Here is a 17,699-nt window from a genome sequence, read left to right as displayed (position 1 = left end):
TTTCTGCAAAATTTTCATAATTGGAAAAACTAAAAACTGCCATGTGTCTTGAGTCTGTATTCAAAAGTTAATAAAGTACATATGCGCATGAGGGACCACAAGGAGGGATCCAGTTTTATTTTTTAAAAAAGGTAGGTTTTTGTGATACCTAGGCACATGCGTAGCGGCTGTTATTCATATTTTTTCCGCTAGAGGGAAAGGAATAAGCGTTTGTGCGGGCTGGGAAATTCAATGGCACGGAACATCCTTCTTATTCCTAAGTTAAATTAAATTGTACAAAACCCGATCAAAACCAAGCTTTTTCGGTAAGAACTTAGAAAAATATTAATAAGACCCATTTCATAATTTCGTGTTTCGCTACTTATTGACGTTTATCGTCTGTCAAATATTTATGGAAAATGTGGCGCCATCTATGTTAATATTTAAGGTCAACACTTTCGCCATCTACACAAGTATCTGAAAACGAAATATGATGTGGATAAAATAATTTTTCTGTTTGGAATAACGCGAATGCGGCCCTAGGTCATTGTTTCGTTCGCATTTTATTTTTAGGATGTAAAAAAAATAAAATTATCGAATAACCTATTATTAATTAGCAGTGAAAAAGTTAAAATATTATCATTAACCGTTTTAATTCGTTCAAAATATGTCAACTACCGAAGTTGGGCCTTCAACTGTCAAAGCCATTCATAATTTCAAGGGCACTAATAATGATGAGGTACATTTAAGAATGGTTAATAAATAGAAAATACCTAATTATTACCTTAAATTTAAATAGTTGTGCTTCAAAAAAGGCGATTCTATAACCGTAACTCAGAAAGTGGATGGAGGATGGTGGGAAGGTGTGTGAACATAATGGTCATTCAATTAATATCCCCAATTGAAAAACATTTAAATTATAGGGACATTAAATGGAGTGACAGGATGGTTCCCAAGCAATTATGTCAGAGAAATGAAATTGGGGGATACGATTAAATTAAATAAAACTGTACCTGGTAAGCCACCAGAAAGCGATGTCCAAGTTTCGAGTCAAGATATGGAAGTGTATAGAGCTGTGGTAATTAACTTTGTTATTTTGTACATCTTAATCTACTACAAACCTGGAAGAAAAATGTTAAATATTTCAGGTTTATAAAGACATTTTGGATACTGAAATAAATCATATACAAGAAATGACAGATATAATTCAAAAATACCTAACTCCGCTTAAAAGTAGTGACTGTATTAATGATAAAGATTGGGCTATATTAGCCAGTAATTTTGAAGAAGTGTTAGAAACTCAAAAATCACTACTCACTGCTCTAGAAAGCTTGAAAGAGTAAGACAAACGATTAATACTCTTGCCTTATAGGTTAAAACAATTTATTTATATAATTTTGCTCAGTTTAAGCTCAAAGGAACAGAAAATAGGGGGTGCATTTATGCAAGTTGCTCCCCACATGAAAAGAGTTCATTTAATGTATTGCTCGCAACATCCAAAAGCTGTGGCCATTATTGAAAAACACAAGTATGAAATAAGCCGTTCATAAGCTATAGACGCAAATTTTAACTAGCTTTTTCACTTCTAGAGAGAGTTTGGGAAAATTTATGGAAGAACATGGTTCAACAACATCAATTCTGCCTTTAACAACTGGTTTAAGCTCACCATTTAGAAGGCTGGAAAAATATCCAGCCCTTTTGCAAGAATTACAAAGACATACTGAAGTAATGAATAAGTTTAATATAAAACTATATACCCAAGCTAAATTTTTAAATTTTGGCATTAGGAAAGCAACTTGGATAGGGGTGACACTCAGAGAGCATTTTTTGTGTACCGAGATATTTCTGTAAGTTCAATATTGTTTTTGGCTCAAACTATATTGCGCTACATTTTTTTCCCCGTAATAAGGCATTGTGTCAAAATAAAAGAAGACAGAAAGAAATGGAATTGGAGGTTATGACTGGAACGATTCGGGGCTGGGAAGGAGAGGTAATTACATTGAAGAAACTTTCACTTCTGTAACTAGCATTAATGTATTTTTTTAAGGATATTCATTCGTTGGGGACTATCATTCATATGGGTGTTGTAACTGTCATATCCGAAGACCTGAAGAAAAAAGATCGGCATTTAGTTCTGTTCCCCAATACCCTAGTCATACTAGCTGTTAGTTCTCGACTGAGCGCATTCATTTACAAAGTAATACTCATTTTATACTTTATTTAAGCGTTTTTGTTTAATTAAAATCGATATTAGGGGAAGCTCTCTTTATCCGGTATTAAAGTATCAAAAATGGAACAGGACGACAATAGCCCTCATGCATTTGAAATAACTGGTGAGAAAAACTTGATAATTTTCCACAAAAAAACCGAGTGACCTGTGCCGTCTTTCCCATTGGGCGAAAAGGGCACTGCCCTAGGGCCCCAAGATTCTGGAGGGCCCCATTTTTCAAATTTTTGATATGCAAAAGAAATTTTAACATTGCTTGAAAGTAGTAAACTTCATATTTAGTCGCGTCTCTAACCAGGGTAAATCTAAAACGAAAAGACTTTTGATTATTAGTATTTTTTAAATTCAGAATAAGCTTCTTCTTTAGTAACCTTTTGTAGGACAAGTGAAACTATTTGAATCGATAGTTCTAGATTAGAGCGACGATGTACTTCGCGCTGAAACTTGGGTGGGGTTATTAGGAGTCTCGCCCTAGCTTTACCCAGGGGCCTCCAATTATGTAAAGACGGCCCTGCGAGTGGCAAATCACTTTCGGGTTCTAATAATTAAGAATAATGATTAAAATAGGGCTCATGTTTAAGTTATTTATATAAAGATTGAATAATTTAATCCTTGATCAAATCATTTCAATCACCATATAATATTTTTGAAAATACAATTTAATCATTTTGAAATAATGATTTAATCATTTAGCAATTTCATCATTTTTAAATTGCAATATTTTACAAAAGCAATTTAATCCATATTATCATTATTTATTGATTTCATCTATTTAATCATTCTAAAATGAGATTTAATGGTTTTAATCTATTGAGGGTGGTTGCAATAATCTGTTGCTCAACCAGAATTATTTATTAAAATGTTTTTTTAGGTAATATGATACAAAGGTTTGTCGTATCTTGTCACGCCAAGGAAGACTTGGACACCTGGCTATCTTTTTTCAAACAATATCACCATGTTAGTCACTCCACAACTCCTCCAGTGGTTGCCTTACGTTCAGTTCAGAACCAACACCCTAACTCATCTCAAACAGTTGTGGAAGGGAACAATAATTCACATGTGTCCCAGTTACAAATAACTCTCGCACCAAATGCGCAACAACCACCATTACCACCTCACGTTTTGGTATGTATACTTTTGAATATGTATAATAGACGTAGTAAGTTATCTAATATAGTTTGAAAATCCAAAAAAAGGTGAACACTATACCTAAAGGTTCGCCAAAGAAAGTTTGGACTATGTGGAGTTTGAGACCCCACCCACCTATTAGAACATGTCCGTTAATTGCTAAAAAGGACGAAGTAGTTATGAGGAGATCAGGAAATAAGAAGAGAGAAAAAGGTGAATTATATAAAAGTAACATACCGTAATTCCCAGGAGTAGTGTAGGCCGATATCGTAATTTAACTGATACCGAAAGTGATATCTAAACGATTATTACCGATACAAATATCTGACTGGTTTTTACCGATACTGATATTTTTCAATAAATTAGCAAAGCCAAAGGTCAAGGTTAGTAGCGCAATTTGCCTGGTTTTTGAGAACATCAGGAAAATATTGGTATCTGGTAAAATCGGGAATTAAGACGCAAATCGATTAATCGGCAAAATTGCGATATTGAATACAGAGATCATATCGGTTTCAGTCCATTCCTACCTAATTGGATAAAATGGACCACTAATATAATCTGTTACTTATTATTGTCAGTATTGGATGAAAAAGCTTATGAAGACGATATGAGAGTGTTGCAAGTTATAGAGGCTTATTGCAACAGTGCAAAAACAAGATACACAGTTAATTCAGGTAAATAGTATAGCTATTTGTGGTTTAGATATTAGAATAATGTGTGGGAGCCATTTGTTTGTTTTTTTAACTAGTGTGTGAATTGGCTTTGAAATATGGTGTTTTTTACTCCATACAATGTATTAATGGTAGCGAGTTTGTCTTTAATGTTGTTTAAATTGAACTAATGTTGTGATAATAGAACAAGATTTTAAAAAGTACAAAGTTTTAACCATCCACTAAAAAACTAAGTCTTAAAAGAAGTCATAAATCGATACTTAACAAACCTTATTGAAATTGCTCAAAAACAATTTTAGAAATTTTAACTTTGCTGTAAAAGTTATTTAAATCTACTTACATCTCTAGTCTAAAACATATGCTTAAAAAATACATAAGTACATCTTTGGGAGTGACAAATTTTGTTTCCCCGCTGTTTGGGGCATTCTAAATTTGGTTATTCCAGTGTTGAAAGACACAAAACTAATATTTTCCGGATTTAGACCAATCCCCTTAAGGAAGAGCCCTTAAGTAGTTCATAACCAATATTTTTGTTTCATTTCATGTTTATTTTGGCCTGATTTTGCACACATTTTTTCTTTCTACACCACACCGAAATCTTCTGTCCTCCCTGTTTCTTAATTAAATATTATTATGGTACAATCAGTGGATATTCGTCACTTAATGGCCCTTCAGCGTCGTGGCAACGATCCCGATTATGATGATTATGCCTACGCCCAATCGCGAGCGGCTACCTGGTGCTGTGGCACCATTATGTTAAAATCGGTGAAGAAACTCCTCTGATTTTATACCATTTTTCTATAAAGATTTATCAATTGCAAGTTATCTCACTAACGGAAACATATCAATACGCCTATTCATACCGAAATATAGTACTTTTCAAATCTGTGTTATTTTGAAATAATATTGTAATAATTTCCTAAAAATATATTTTTACCGTATCTTATTGAATTAATTCCCTATGACACATTTGCATATACACTTATATTTTTGTGCAATACCTTTTTTGAATATAATGTACATGTTCACACCTATTTTTGTGCGATGCCATAAAATTTGTCTATTTTTAGAAAAAATGTTTATGAGTGTATACACATTTTATGAAAAAATATTTTCAAACAGTCTACATATTTTAATTTAAAATTGTAGTTAAGCAGCTAAATAAACTTGTGAAAAAATAAATTGTTTTAATTATTTCATTACTATAACTTTGTCAATTTTATTTTTCCTCAATTTTTAGCAATGCTGGACTGCCCTCAAGTTATAATTGCGGAGGAGGAAAAAATAATTGTTGAAGATGTTAAAGGAAATACTTCTGTGGTTCAGGAAAAGTATGTTTTGTCCCCTAAACATTTTTAAGTAATTAACAATATTAAACCAATTTCATTCATTTAGAACACTAGTAGACACAGTTTACGCTTTGAAAGATCAAGTTAAAGACCTAAAAGAAGTAATGAAATGTGATCCTGAGGTTTTATATAATGTAAATAATAAATTTACATATTTTAGGAAACTGCCAGTCTAGCAAGGGGTTTGAACGAAGAAAGAAAAGCTCGGAAAAAATTGGAAGAGTTAGTTAAAAAACATATAGGCGGAATATCTCGTGAATTATTACAAGGAATTTTGGAAGATTAAAACAAAAGCTGCTTGTTTCTGCCATTAATTTTACACGTGCCTTTTTGTTACGTAATAATTGTTCTTGTATTTTGATTTTTTTAATGAGCTTGATAATTTTTTACTAAGTGTATACCTTGTTATTTTGTAACGTAAGGTAGTATAATTCCTATTTTTGAAAAAAGTACAATTATAAATTTGCAACTTAATATGAATGAAGATTTAAACAGTTTGAAATGACACGCAGATCTCTATAAAAACAGTTAAATATGTAGTTTATTAGACTTTGAAATAATAACCGGGTCTTCCAGTATATTAATTTTGTGATAATAAATGTTAATGATAAACAGTATTATATTAAATGGTGCTGGTAAACGATTTTTGCTAAGAGCTTATTACTAAATTATTAGTTGTTTTTAAAAAACTTAGTGTTACTCTGCAAATTTCCCATATATTTGTTGAAAAAAAGCTCGTAGCAAAAACATGTTACGCTTGTTAGAAAAAATTAAATATTATAAAACTAGTATAGAAATGAATAAACCAAACCAGACAGATCATAGCTTTCTCTAATATTATTAATAATAATATTAATATTAATATTAATACAAATAATATTACAGAAATCAGTGAACAGATAATCTTTCACCAGCCTTTTGAAATTTTGGGGTTGTAATTTTGATTCATCCATGTTTATAATTTTTTTTTAAATACCATTAGAAACGTTTTCTAATAATAACAAAAGTGAATAAAACACCAATTAAACAAAAATTAAAGCATTTATTTTAACTCTTAACATATTTATCCATTATAATGCTTATGATATTTAAATTCATAGTATAAAAATATTTATTTTAAGCATTTTAAAGCTTCTTTGATTTGGGTTATATCCTCTGGCCCAGTTCTACAACATCCTCCGTAATAAGTGACACCAGAATCCACCCAAGTTGGGACAAAAGTATGCAATAATGGAATGCTCTTATTCGCTTTCCACCTGGGTTTTAAAAAAAGTACATTGTGTATATTCAAAATAATATCTACAGTCTTCATTCGCATAAAACTAAAGGGAACTCACCCTTGTTTAGAAACCCATTTCTCTCCACTATTGGGATACACAATGTATTTGACTTTGGGATCTTTGCCTATTTCCGAGGTTTTAGCATCCTTAATTAAACTTTCAATGTATTCGGGAGAACTACAATTGATTCCAATAGCTATTAACTGGTTAGAATTTCCAGCTTCTTTAAGGCAAGACTCCACAGTCTCCTTAAAATTATCTCCATAAACTGTTTCATGGAAATTCTAAATAATTTTGGCATTAATCCTAAAAAAGGTTTTTTAAGAAATTTTTTGTACAAAATACCTTGCATGTAAAGCTTAACCACGCTTTAGCGTTCGGAAATTGTTTCAATAGTTTTATTAAGGCAATACCTTAAATTTAAAATAATTTTTAAGAAAAAAATGAATTGAAGGTGTATGGCTATTTCCCATTTTATGAGTTTCACAGGAGCTACTTGTTTAAAGAAAATAGAGCTGTTTTCACGAATAATGGTTTTTGATTATTTTGTAGGTCCACTGAAATCACTTGCCAAAAAGGAAACACCCTTTACAAATTTAACATTTATACCTTCCTTAGACGCAGGAATAGTTTCAAGAGCAAGAATATCACCATTAGCTTTAAATAAAGTTTCAAATTTTGGTCGATGCCATTCAATTAACTCCTTAAAAATTTTTAAGTTAATGGTTCAAAAATCCTCTCGTCATGACTAAAGACCAATAACATAATACCTCAATGGATAAATTATCTACATATTTGCCATGATATTCAGAGCCATCAGCTTGAACAGCGCCGTATGAACCAATTGAGGCAGCAATTTTTACATCTTTTCCTGCCCAAACAAAAAATATCTCTAATCACATATTTTTTTGGCAATCCACTTCTTGATAAGAGCCTCTCTTACCATTAACAGCTGTCTTTTTAGCTTCTTTAGCTAGAGATATACTGGATGCCAAAAGTTCTTTGGCTTCGTCTACTGATATTTTCAAATGCTTAACGAAACCCTCTATACTAGCTTGATAGCTACATGTAGTGACAATTTCAGCACCAGAATTTATATAGCTTAAATGGGGGAAATTAATAAATGCTTTTATTTATCAGTTTCATGTGTCGGTAATATACCTTTCATGGGCCCTAATAATATCTAAAGGAGAAGTTTTAAGAAGGCGGGACGCCCATAAAGGATCACTCTATGTAAAATTTTATTACACATACAATCCTTCAAAATTAGCAATTAAAAATAATTTTGAACCTTACGTCAATGGTATGACCAAATTTAACCAAAAGGGTTGACAAACCCCCATCAATTACCACGAACTTCCGATTGCACTCGTCAATTGAACACATTTTTTATATGCGTTGCTTTTTAATTAAAATAATGTTAGGTAATAAAACTAAGTAGACATGGGAAAATCATCCGCTGCACGTGTATAGGGTTACCCCCGAGAAAGGCGAAAAAAAGGTGCTGGGTGTCTCTTTCTCGGCCTATCAAAAACGCACCAGATGACTTTGAATAGTCACGCCCCTAACGCGATTCTTGGGTCTTCTCCATGCCGCCCACCCCTCCTCCTCATTCCTAAAGGTCCCTTTGCAGCAGCAGAACGCCGAAGGAGCCCGGAGCCGGCCTCATCCATTTTAACGTAACTTCAGACTCAATTGCGATTGCCCTTAAAAATTTGTTATTTCTATCGATAATTGTTAAGATTCACTAGTATAATACGTTTTTGATCAGTGAAAAACATGTCTGTTACACGTAACGGTTTATACGCTACATTGGGCTTACTGAAAAATGTTCAAGGGCAAGTTGCGGTGTCTTCAAGGGCCAAGTAATATGCAAATATAAGCGTGATTGAACAATGAATTTTATCTAACATGATAATAATGGTTCTAGTTCTTGGTGGCAACATGTCGAAATGGGACCACCTGATGCAATTCTAGGTGTAACAGATGCGTTTAAGAAGGATACCAACCCAAAGAAAATAAATTTGGGAGTTGGAGCGTATCGAGATGATAATGGGAAACCTTTTGTTTTACAATCTGTTCGACAAGTATGGAAATAACTACTTAAAAGTATGCTAGAGTAGAATGATCTTCATCTTAATTATTGGGGTAATAGGCAGAAAACCAAATTGTTGCTGAGAAACTGGATAAAGAATACACCACAATAGGGGGAATTAAAGAATTTACTGATGCAGCAGCTGTCTTAGCTCTTGGAGAAGACAGTCAAATTATAAAAAATAAAATGGTATAAGTATGCGGGTTAACTGCATAGATAAATTTTGTTCTCATAAAAAAATTTCTCTTCAGAATGCAACAGTTCAAGGAATATCTGGAACGGGCTCTCTAACTATTGGAGCATTTTTTCTGGTATGAAATTTGTGATTTAAGAAAAATGACTTTCGTAGTAACGCACTTATCACTTTCTTAGAATGAGTTTTTCAAGGGCAATAAGGAAATTTATATGCCCACACCAACATGGGGTAACCACATACCATTGTTTAAGTACGTATACAAAAATTTAATTTCTTAAATTTGCTTTAATGTTTATTACAAGAGCAATTAAAATTTTCAGAAAAGCTGGTATTGCAGTAAAACAATACCGATACTATGACCCAAAAACCTGCGGTTTTGATTTCACTGGTGCTTTGCAAGATATTGCTGTGAGTTTCAAATTGAATTTGTCAAATTTATTTTCAAATGTGATTAAAAAAATTTTTTTACAGAAAATACCAGAGAAATCAATTATTTTATTACACGCATGCGCACACAATCCAACTGGTGTAGACCCTAAGGTAATACGCTAATCAATTTTTACTAGTTAGATTTTCAGTATAGTGAAGGTTTGTCATTTTTGGTGTGGAGAATCGGGCAATGTTTCTGTGGTAACCAAAAAAGATAGCTACGTTGCCAGATTCAGCTTACTTTGTTTGAAATACATTAGCATTTTAAATATATTTAACATATCTATCAAAATACACTGAAAATTCCAAACTTTATTTTTCCACCAAATGTGGATATAGTAATGAATGTTTTGCCATGTACTATCATTGACAACTAAAATCTAAGCATTTTACTTAATATATAGCCTGATCAATGGAAAGAAATGTCCAAAGTTATCAAGAGCCGCAACTTATTTCCCTACTTCGACATGGCTTATCAAGGATTTGCAACTGGGGATTGCACTAGAGATGCTGGTGCAGTTCGCATGTTTATTGAAGATGGACACAGAATAGCCTTAGCCCAATCATTTGCCAAAAATATGGGACTTTACGGTAAAATGATGGTTTAAACTTCAAAGGTAGAATTCTTTTTTGATATTTAAACCCTTATAGGAGAAAGAGTGGGTGCTTTTTCAATGATTTGCGACTCTAAGGATGAAGCTGACAAAGTCATGTCCCAAATAAAAATCCTCATTCGACCAACTTACTCAAATCCCCCAATTCACGGAGCTAGAATTGCTTCTAAAGTACTAAACACTCCCGAGCTACGATCTTTATGGTAAAATGAAAAACTACGGGTTAATAAAATATCAAAGTTAATTAACCTTCCACTTAAGGTTGGGTGAAGTTAAAGGAATGGCTGATCGTATCATTTCCATGAGGACAAAGTTACGCGATGGTTTAAAAAGGGAAGGATCATCACGCAATTGGCAGCACATTACTGACCAAATTGGCATGTTTTGTTTTACAGGAATGACTCCTGATCAGGTAATTGTATCCAATTAACAAGGTTAATGAGAGAAACTAACAAAAATTTCCTCATAGGTTGCTAAATTAACAAAAGACTTTAGTGTATATTTAACTAAGGATGGTCGTATATCAGTTGCTGGGCTATCTTCGTCGAATGTGGATTACTTAGCTCACGCAATGCACCAAGTTACTAAATAAGTTTACACATAATTTTAATAAGTCATCATGCTAATTTCTTTGATTAAGTTAATAGCCAAGCTTCGCAGGCTAGTCACTTGTTCAGTAATGTAAATTGAATAGGCCATTTTAATAAAGGATTCAACTTGCATTGAATATTGTTACATTTTATTTTATTAATCTAACCTGTAAATACAATCCAATTGTCTCGTTACTTCTTGCCTGCACTTGCTTTTTCCTCTTCAAAAGTTACTGTTGGTGCTGAAAAATTATGGACTGACGAGTCCCAAATTTCGTCCGGTAATGGTTCGTTCTCATCAGGGTAATATGTGGGAAAGTGTGGGGGATTGTCTTCAGTATGGCATTTTTTATCCACATAACAATCAAATATTTGGCAGTATGCATGTACATGACCAGGTACTGCAGGTCCTCTGACAAATATTACATCATATTTCGTATTTATTCTCAAAACCTGAAACAAAACCAACATGTTAAAAAAAATTCTACCCATTAAACCCCAATTCTATCTAGGGATGTACCAAGGTAACCGTTAAGGTTAGTGGTAGGTTTTTTATATGATTAATCGATTTAGTTTTAGTCAATGACTGTGGTCTTTAACTAATGAATCCAGAACCCTCTGTTGATTATTTTACAAAGGTGATAGAGATAACCATGAAAAGCCTATTTATTATTATAATCGATTTTACAGATCATATTAACAATTATTTGAATTTCCAATTAACCAAAAGTTCAGAGACCAGTTTTCGTTACAAAAATCCTTAGGTTCTGGTTGGAATACGCTGGTCATGAGATGTAATTGTTTTAGTGATTATTGCATGTGGGACAATTCAGTCCTCTGGTCCAAGTGAGTAATCGGAGGTGAGAAATGTGTTAAGGTCACCCGTGGCGGAAGCACGACAACCAACCGTTGGGGGATTGGTGCCTATCCTCACATGGCCCACCATGGGATTACAGGCCTATGCCGCTAGCCCCAGCTATTCTGCCCAATAAATTGACATATCATTGACCTTTCTAGACCTAGCTGTCAAAGAGATATGACTGACACACGGCCAGAGATCCTGTAAGTCGCTGCGCTTAAAGAGACACTAGCCGAGAAGCCCACCCTACGGGTGGGCCCTCAGCTAGTTGTGTGTTTCGAGGCACTCCACCCCAGTAAGGCCCTCCCTGCCCCTTTTCCATATGCTAGAATTACCGGGGTACCCTTTTCCCCCCGCAAAAATAACATAAAAACTCGTCTTTCTCTCTCGTCCCAAACCCCCCAGTAAGGCACCCCTCCCCCTTTTACCCATGCCAGAATTACTGGGGTACCCTTTTTCGCCCGCAAAAATAACATAAAAACTCGTCTTTCTCTCTCGTCCCAAACCCCCCAGTAAGGCACCCCTCCCCCTTTTACCCATGCCAGAATTACTGGGGTACCCTTTTTCGCCCGCAAAAATAACATAAAAACTCGTCTTTCTCTCTCGTCCCAAACCCCCTAGTAAGGCACCTCTCCCCCTTTTACCCATGCCAGAATTACTGGGGTACCCTTTTTCGCTCGCAAAAATAACATAAAAACTCGTCTTTCTCTCTCGTCCCAAACCCCCCAGTAAGGCACCCCTCCCCCTTTTGCCCATGCCAGAATTACTGGGGTACCCTTTTTCGCCCGCAAAAATAACATAAAAACTCGTCTTTCTCTCTCGTCCCAAACCCCCCAGTAAGGCACCCCTCCCCCTTTTGCCCATGCCAGAATTACTGGGGTACCCTTTTTCGCTCGCAAAAATAACATAAAAACTCGTCTTTCTCTCTCGTCCCAAACCCCAAAGTCAGGCACCTCTCCCCCTTTTCCCCATGCCTGAGTTACCGGGGTACCCTTTCCCCCCGCAAAAATAACATAAAAACTCCTCTCTCTCTCTCTCGTCCCAAACCCCCCCAGTAAGGCACCCCTACCCCCTTTCCCCATGCCTAAGTTACCGGGGTACCCTTTTTCTCCCGCAAAAATAACATAAAAACTCGTCTTTCTCTCTCGTCCCAAACCCCCCAGTCAGGCACCCCTCCCCCCTTTCCCCCCGCAAAAATAACATAAAAACTCGACTTTCTCTCTCGTCCCAAACCCCCTAGTAAGGCACCTCTCCCCCTTTTACCCATGCCAGAATTACTGGGGTACCCTTTTTCGCCCGCAAAAATAACATAAAAACTCGTCTTTCTCTCTCGTCCCAAACCCCCTAGTAAGGCACCTCTCCCCCTTTTACCCATGCCAGAATTACTGGGGTACCCTTTTTCGCTCGCAAAAATAACATAAAAACTCGTCTTTCTCTCTCGTCCCAAACCCCCCAGTCAGGCACCCCTCCCCCTTTTACCCATGCCAGAATTACTGGGGTACCCTTTTTCGCCCGCAAAAATAACATAAAAACTCGTCTTTCTCTCTCGTCGCAAACCCCCCAGTCAGGCACCCCTCCCCCCTTTCCCCCCGCAAAAATAACATAAAAACTCGACTTTCTCTCTCGTCCCAAACCACCCAGTAAGGCACCCCTCCCCTTTTTACCCATGCCAGAATTACCGGGGTACCCTTTTCCTCCCGCAAAAATAACATAAAAACTCCTCTCTCTCTCTCTCGTCCCAAACCCCCCCAGTAAGGCACCCCTACCCCCTTTCCCCCATGCCTGAGTTACCGGGGTACCCTTTTCCCCCCGCAAAAATAACAAAAAACTCGCCTTTCTCTCTCGTCGCAAACCCCCTGTACCCCTGTAAACCCCTTGTACCCAATGACAGATTTGCTCCCCCCTCATGACGAACAGAAAACAATACGCTCGTCCCTTAAAATTTGAAGAGACCGAGAACGGCGGAAAGGCCGGGAGTGTCGAAAAGCTTGCCGCATTCCTCCTCCTAGCTTTGACAATGTTACCTACTGATGCACTGACTGAGTATAAAGACTCCGAGAAACCGAGCTAATAGGTTTTCTCGACCACAGAATAGCGTGGAAAAAGAGGAGCCACTACCCATACGCGCAGATTTTACCACTCGGTCGGCTTAACCGGGTAAGGCAGTCCCAATTTCCTTAGTGACTAATCTAAAGCCCGAACGTCGGTGGTTTAATGGCAGAAAAAAAGGTTTTCTACCCCCCACCTCCTCCTTCACGATAGAAGAGAAAGTAAAACTAGAACTAAAACGATGAATTGAGCCTATAATTTAGGCTTGTGCATATTTCTCTGTTTGGAGATTTTTTAACAATAGGTACTTTTTTGTTTTTTCTTTCTTTTTTTGGTTTCTTATTTGTCAATGATTACAGTAATGCAAAATGTTTTAACCGCAGTTTATTATTTAGAAAGATATTATAGATGTAAAATTTTTACTTGAAAGCAATTTTTACTTCGGAAAATACGACATATTTCGAGATTATTCTACGTGTTGGATGAGGGAGGACTGATGACGAAATAGATTTAACGGCAAGATATTACTAAATAAGAAAAATTGAGTAAAATAGAACCAGAAGAACGCACAACAACACAACCCCAGTGAAATTTGGACAAGGTAAAGTAACCGAAAGCAAAAGTAAAACATAATTTCTCTGTCTAAAGCCAAACTACAACCGATAAGCAAGTTCCAAACTAAAAGTAAAACTAGACTCGTAAACGAAGTATTGGCGTCTCACGGCACCACCCCAGCCCCATTCTTGCTAATCAAGCTGTGCCATCTATACCGCGACCTAGAGGACAGTACCTAGTCAAAGACTATATATACGCTTCGCTTAGCTTTGGTACGTAGTATAGCCTCTTGTGGTGAGAATTAAACAAGGGAGAGCGACTGAGAGATGAATCGATCCCAACATAGAGACTAGTCTCAATGATTTTTCCCTCCTCCTGGTATTAAACCCCGCATACGGACATCGTATCCAGTGAAATAATTGCTAGTATCTAGCGAATTGAATTCGCCGTAAAAAAACACATTTTCGGATTGCACACTTTTTAAAAATTTATTAATATCTTGCCGTTAAATCTAATTCGTCATCCGTCCTACCGCATCCAACACGTACAAAAATCTGGAAATATGTCGTATTTCACGAGAAAATCTCGAAATACGACACAACACCCCACACCAGGGGTACGTTCAGAAACAGTCAACGGAAAAAAACCGGTGGATTTATATTTTCCACCGATGAGCTTTTTCGTCATAATGACGTCGTAAGTTGCTGAACGCTTTTATTCAGTCATCGGTGTTTTTTTAAAATAGCGTAGCATTAAGCTTTTTCACACTCGACGGAAAATTAGCAGCGTAAAGTTGGACGTTAGCGGTATATCGAATGGGAATCAATTTTCAGCTCGGCGTTTATTATCGTCTTTCCGGCATATTTTTCGTCGAGTGTGAAACCAGCTTTAATAGTAGTTTTACGTCAGTAATGACGTCAGTCATCGGAAAAACCGACTATTATTTCGGTGACTTCGGCAAGGAGGATAGGAAGGGAGGCGAAGTATTAGGGATGAACGCGCCAGCATCCTTGTAAGAAGTTTAGCGCGCGCTCGGCTCGAAAATTTCGGAAAAATGGCGGCAACACGTAGCGTAGCGGCTGCAATCTTGCCGCCATTTTTCCGAAATTTTCCCGCCGAGCGCGCGCTAAACTTCTTACAAGGATACTGGCGCGTTTATCCCTCCTACTTCGCCTCCCTTCCTATCCTCCTTGACTTCGGTGTCTCACCGATGACTATCGTGACGTCAAAACCCGAAATTAAAATGCCGTTCAGTAAAACACCGGTGTCACCGGTGACTCAGCGGACCAACCCGTCAAAAGTCGTGGATTTTCTTGTGTACGTTTTTCATTGGCTAGACGCTTTAGCGCCTGCTGCCGTTGGAAGGGGAAAATTCGGAAATAGTCTTGCCCCCTGCCCGTAAAACGTTCATCGTAAAGGCTCGTGATGTTCGTCCAATGAAATTCGTACACAACCCTTCGTTAGCGTGTTTAAAGGCTAGCTGCGTTCTCCTTGTGTTTGTTGCAAATCTGGAAAAAATTTACTGCAGTAGAACACGCGACGGACGTATTCAAACGCAAAAAGTGTGCAAACAATACTAAGCTTTCCGGGGACAATAATTCGACTGTAGTAGAACTCGTGAAGATGAAATCATGTTTCAATTATTTCCTTTGGACAAGACTACAATAAAATGGAATTAATTTCTAATATTGTGGACGTTTTTTGACAAATAATTTTTGAGTCTAGTCCAAAGGAAATAATTGAAACATGATTTCATCTTCACGAGTTCTACTACAGTCAAATTATTGTCCCCTGAAAGCTTAGTATGGTTTGCACACTTTTAGCGTCTGAATACGTCCGTCGCGTGTTCTACTGCACCCGTTCCCATACAGTAAAATTTACCCTCAAATCTTTCTAAATAATAAATGGCGGTTACTGTAATCCTTGACAAATAATACACAAACAAAAGTACCTATTGTTAAAAATAGCCAAATGAGCTAATAGTATAAAACATCCAAGGATTTTATCAATTAATCAATTTCCTTTTATAAGTTAACAGTTAATCATATTGTTTAGTACGCTAAAAAAAACGATTAATCGATTAGAAAAGGAAACTTTTATAAGGTTGAAACTGAAAACCATTAAGAAAATTGATAAAATCAATAGCTGAATTTGATAACCAAACTAGTACCAAAAAACACTATCCGCACATCCCAACTAAATTATTCAAAAGGGTACTTTACCTTAAGACCCACTAAAAGCCTCCTTTCTTGGCCCATGTGTCCAGGCATTTTCTTGCCCTTCCAAACATTATCTTTCCTACCAGCCCCTGCACCAATGGCACCGGGTCTGCGATGAGATTTGGTTACACCGTGAGTTTTCCTTCCACCAGCAAAACCCCAACGTTTCACAACCCCTTGAAATCCATGTCCAACTCTGAATGAAAATGTGGTAGTATGTCAGTATTAAAGCCCTGTTTGAAATATTAAAGTACTCTTACGTTTTCCCATAAACGTTAACATAGTCACCGACTCTAAAATGTGAAGCGCATAAAGGAGTACCTAGTAAAAACTATCATTTTAGTTAACCATTAAATGAACTTTTAACTTAAAGACATTTTAGCTAACCAGGCTGTATTTTGGCATTGGGTGTAATAGCAAATCGACAGAGTTTTCTTTTACTTATAACGCCTGCTTTTTCAAAGAGCCCATTATAAGCAGCTGTGTACTATGGTTAAAATTTTTCATTACTAGTATTCAAGGACCAATTTGAAACAGTTTTATTACTTTTTGTGGATCCGTAGATTCAGCCCCAACAACTAAAAATCCTTTCCCTTTATATTTGGACTCTGGGCGGGTTACCAGTTCCGGTGGAATATAATTTATAACATGATTATCAACCACCTTCAAAAATTTAACTTCCATTAGGCTTTTCCCACAAACTATTTTAGGTAATTTTTTTTACCTGTAATAGCGTTGTTAATATTCTCTTCCCATTATTTAGCCAAAGTGGATAGATTCCTATCTTCCTAGCTATTACTCCACATCTTCTGGATCTATTTCAAATAATTTTTAGTGAATGATATCCCTCTAATTTTTAAGTATCCATTAAACTTACTCTGGAGTCCATACTCCTCTTTCCCATGGAGCTTCCTTAAGGGGGCTAAATTCCAAGGATTTGATAGCTTTTTCCTGAATAGTTTCTTGCAAGAACTCTTTGTTTTCCATGGTTAATCCTTCATAGCCGCGCTTGCTTCTTCTTTTCACCCACCATCGGGGAGCATGAGTAGTTCTTCGTTTGCGTGTTGTTCTGCCCAGCTCCCTTATTTGAACAAAACCAACTAAGGCCCTGAAAATATTACAATTAAATTTCAGAAAATAACATTTTCATTTCCAACCCAATACTTTAGAGCGGTAGAAGTAAGGCCCACTGTTGTACTGCCTAAGCCTTGGTTAAAATTTAACTTTGCGGCATAAGACACGACTAATTTTAAGAAACTCATATCGAATAGTAATATTTAGTGATAAACACTTAAGGTGTATATTATTTAAAGGGTAATTCTATATATTAACTTATAAAACAATGAAACTTTCAATTCACAAGTGGATAACAATTTCGGCCATTTCATAATTTTGAGCTGTTTTGAGTCTTGAAAACTAACGATTCTATTGGTTATTTGGATGAACCGGGTGAACTCTA

The 17,699-nt window shown here is 36.2% G+C and overlaps 4 protein-coding genes across 5 annotated transcripts; 2 read left to right on the top strand and 2 right to left on the bottom strand.

Moving 5' to 3' along the window:
- Nucleotides 1–483: 483 nt before the first annotated feature.
- On the top strand, nt 484–5,998 carry RtGEF (Rho-type guanine nucleotide exchange factor). Of its 2 annotated transcripts, XM_090168452.1 has the most exons (16): nt 484–718; nt 779–842; nt 903–1,057; nt 1,128–1,318; nt 1,385–1,507; nt 1,569–1,704; nt 1,767–1,826; nt 1,889–1,969; nt 2,027–2,176; nt 2,234–2,312; nt 3,078–3,331; nt 3,403–3,547; nt 3,913–4,008; nt 5,246–5,336; nt 5,401–5,455; nt 5,515–5,998. In XM_090168452.1, exons 1-16 carry the CDS (start codon nt 647–649, stop codon nt 5,638–5,640), a joined length of 1,878 nt encoding a protein of 625 aa, XP_090024578.1. In that variant the 5' UTR covers nt 484–646; the 3' UTR covers nt 5,641–5,998. The 2 variants fall into 2 exon arrangements, with proteins under 2 accessions (XP_090024578.1, XP_090024579.1); XM_090168453.1 differs by lacking the exons at nt 5,246–5,336; nt 5,401–5,455; nt 5,515–5,998 and adding an exon at nt 4,652–5,044 and having other exon boundaries at nt 486–718.
- Nucleotides 5,999–6,376: 378 nt separating this feature from the next.
- Nucleotides 6,377–8,223, bottom strand: LOC149951993 (uncharacterized). Its single transcript, XM_090168451.1, has 8 exons — nt 7,931–8,223; nt 7,796–7,863; nt 7,578–7,735; nt 7,405–7,505; nt 7,244–7,337; nt 6,980–7,047; nt 6,692–6,918; nt 6,377–6,610 (listed from the first exon to the last, which is right to left on the bottom strand). Exons 1-8 carry the CDS (start codon nt 8,018–8,020, stop codon nt 6,466–6,468), a joined length of 951 nt encoding a protein of 316 aa, XP_090024577.1. The 5' UTR covers nt 8,021–8,223; the 3' UTR covers nt 6,377–6,465.
- A 1-nt stretch (nt 8,224) lies between these two features.
- Nucleotides 8,225–10,695, top strand: Got2 (glutamate oxaloacetate transaminase 2). The gene is made up of 11 exons (XM_090168449.1): nt 8,225–8,499; nt 8,565–8,721; nt 8,790–8,918; nt 8,981–9,040; nt 9,102–9,175; nt 9,246–9,333; nt 9,397–9,465; nt 9,759–9,945; nt 10,006–10,171; nt 10,230–10,380; nt 10,438–10,695. The coding sequence occupies exons 1-11, from the start codon at nt 8,414–8,416 to the stop codon at nt 10,558–10,560; spliced, it is 1,290 nt and encodes a 429-aa protein (XP_090024575.1). The 5' UTR covers nt 8,225–8,413; the 3' UTR covers nt 10,561–10,695.
- Nucleotides 10,691–17,638, bottom strand: mRpL3 (mitochondrial ribosomal protein L3). Its single transcript, XM_090168450.1, has 8 exons — nt 17,405–17,638; nt 17,118–17,348; nt 16,965–17,055; nt 16,787–16,903; nt 16,628–16,727; nt 16,501–16,561; nt 16,244–16,436; nt 10,691–11,011 (listed from the first exon to the last, which is right to left on the bottom strand). The coding sequence occupies exons 1-8, from the start codon at nt 17,500–17,502 to the stop codon at nt 10,751–10,753; spliced, it is 1,152 nt and encodes a 383-aa protein (XP_090024576.1). The 5' UTR covers nt 17,503–17,638; the 3' UTR covers nt 10,691–10,750.
- Between the last annotated feature and the right edge of the window lie 61 nt (nt 17,639–17,699).

This window comes from Leiobunum rupestre, chromosome 3, assembly GCF_980474605.1.
Source record: "Leiobunum rupestre chromosome 3, qqLeiRupe1.1.hap1, whole genome shotgun sequence".
Classification (NCBI taxonomy): Eukaryota; Metazoa; Arthropoda; class Arachnida; order Opiliones; family Sclerosomatidae; genus Leiobunum; species Leiobunum rupestre.
Note: the sequence above shows the minus strand (reverse complement) of the source record. Positions and strands in the feature narration are given on the sequence as shown.

What these genes read in the sequence shown, in the direction of transcription:
- Got2 (XM_090168449.1), top strand. Translation starts at nt 8,414, where the DNA reads ATGTCTGTTACACGTAACGGTTTATACGCTACATTGGGCTTACTGAAA. An exon ending in TTTTACAATCTGTTCGACAA is followed by an intron (nt 8,722 to 8,789) that starts GTATGGAAATAA and finishes TTGGGGTAATAG; the next exon opens with GCAGAAAACCAAATTGTTGC. An exon ending in AAATTATAAAAAATAAAATG is followed by an intron (nt 8,919 to 8,980) that starts GTATAAGTATGC and finishes ATTTCTCTTCAG; the next exon opens with AATGCAACAGTTCAAGGAAT.
- RtGEF (XM_090168452.1), top strand. Translation starts at nt 647, where the DNA reads ATGTCAACTACCGAAGTTGGGCCTTCAACTGTCAAAGCCATTCATAAT. An exon ending in TGAGCGCATTCATTTACAAA is followed by an intron (nt 2,177 to 2,233) that starts GTAATACTCATT and finishes AATCGATATTAG; the next exon opens with GGGAAGCTCTCTTTATCCGG. An exon ending in ACTTCTGTGGTTCAGGAAAA is followed by an intron (nt 5,337 to 5,400) that starts GTATGTTTTGTC and finishes TCATTCATTTAG; the next exon opens with AACACTAGTAGACACAGTTT.
- LOC149951993 (XM_090168451.1), bottom strand. Translation starts at nt 8,020, where the DNA reads ATGTGTTCAATTGACGAGTGCAATCGGAAGTTCGTGGTAATTGATGGG. An exon ending in ATTATTAGGGCCCATGAAAG is followed by an intron (nt 7,736 to 7,795) that starts GTATATTACCGA and finishes CCCCCATTTAAG; the next exon opens with CTATATAAATTCTGGTGCTG. An exon ending in GGTTAAGCTTTACATGCAAG is followed by an intron (nt 6,919 to 6,979) that starts GTATTTTGTACA and finishes AAAATTATTTAG; the next exon opens with AATTTCCATGAAACAGTTTA.
- mRpL3 (XM_090168450.1), bottom strand. Translation starts at nt 17,502, where the DNA reads ATGAGTTTCTTAAAATTAGTCGTGTCTTATGCCGCAAAGTTAAATTTT. An exon ending in CTTACTTCTACCGCTCTAAA is followed by an intron (nt 17,349 to 17,404) that starts GTATTGGGTTGG and finishes TAATATTTTCAG; the next exon opens with GGCCTTAGTTGGTTTTGTTC. An exon ending in TATTAACAACGCTATTACAG is followed by an intron (nt 16,904 to 16,964) that starts GTAAAAAAAATT and finishes AAATTTTTGAAG; the next exon opens with GTGGTTGATAATCATGTTAT.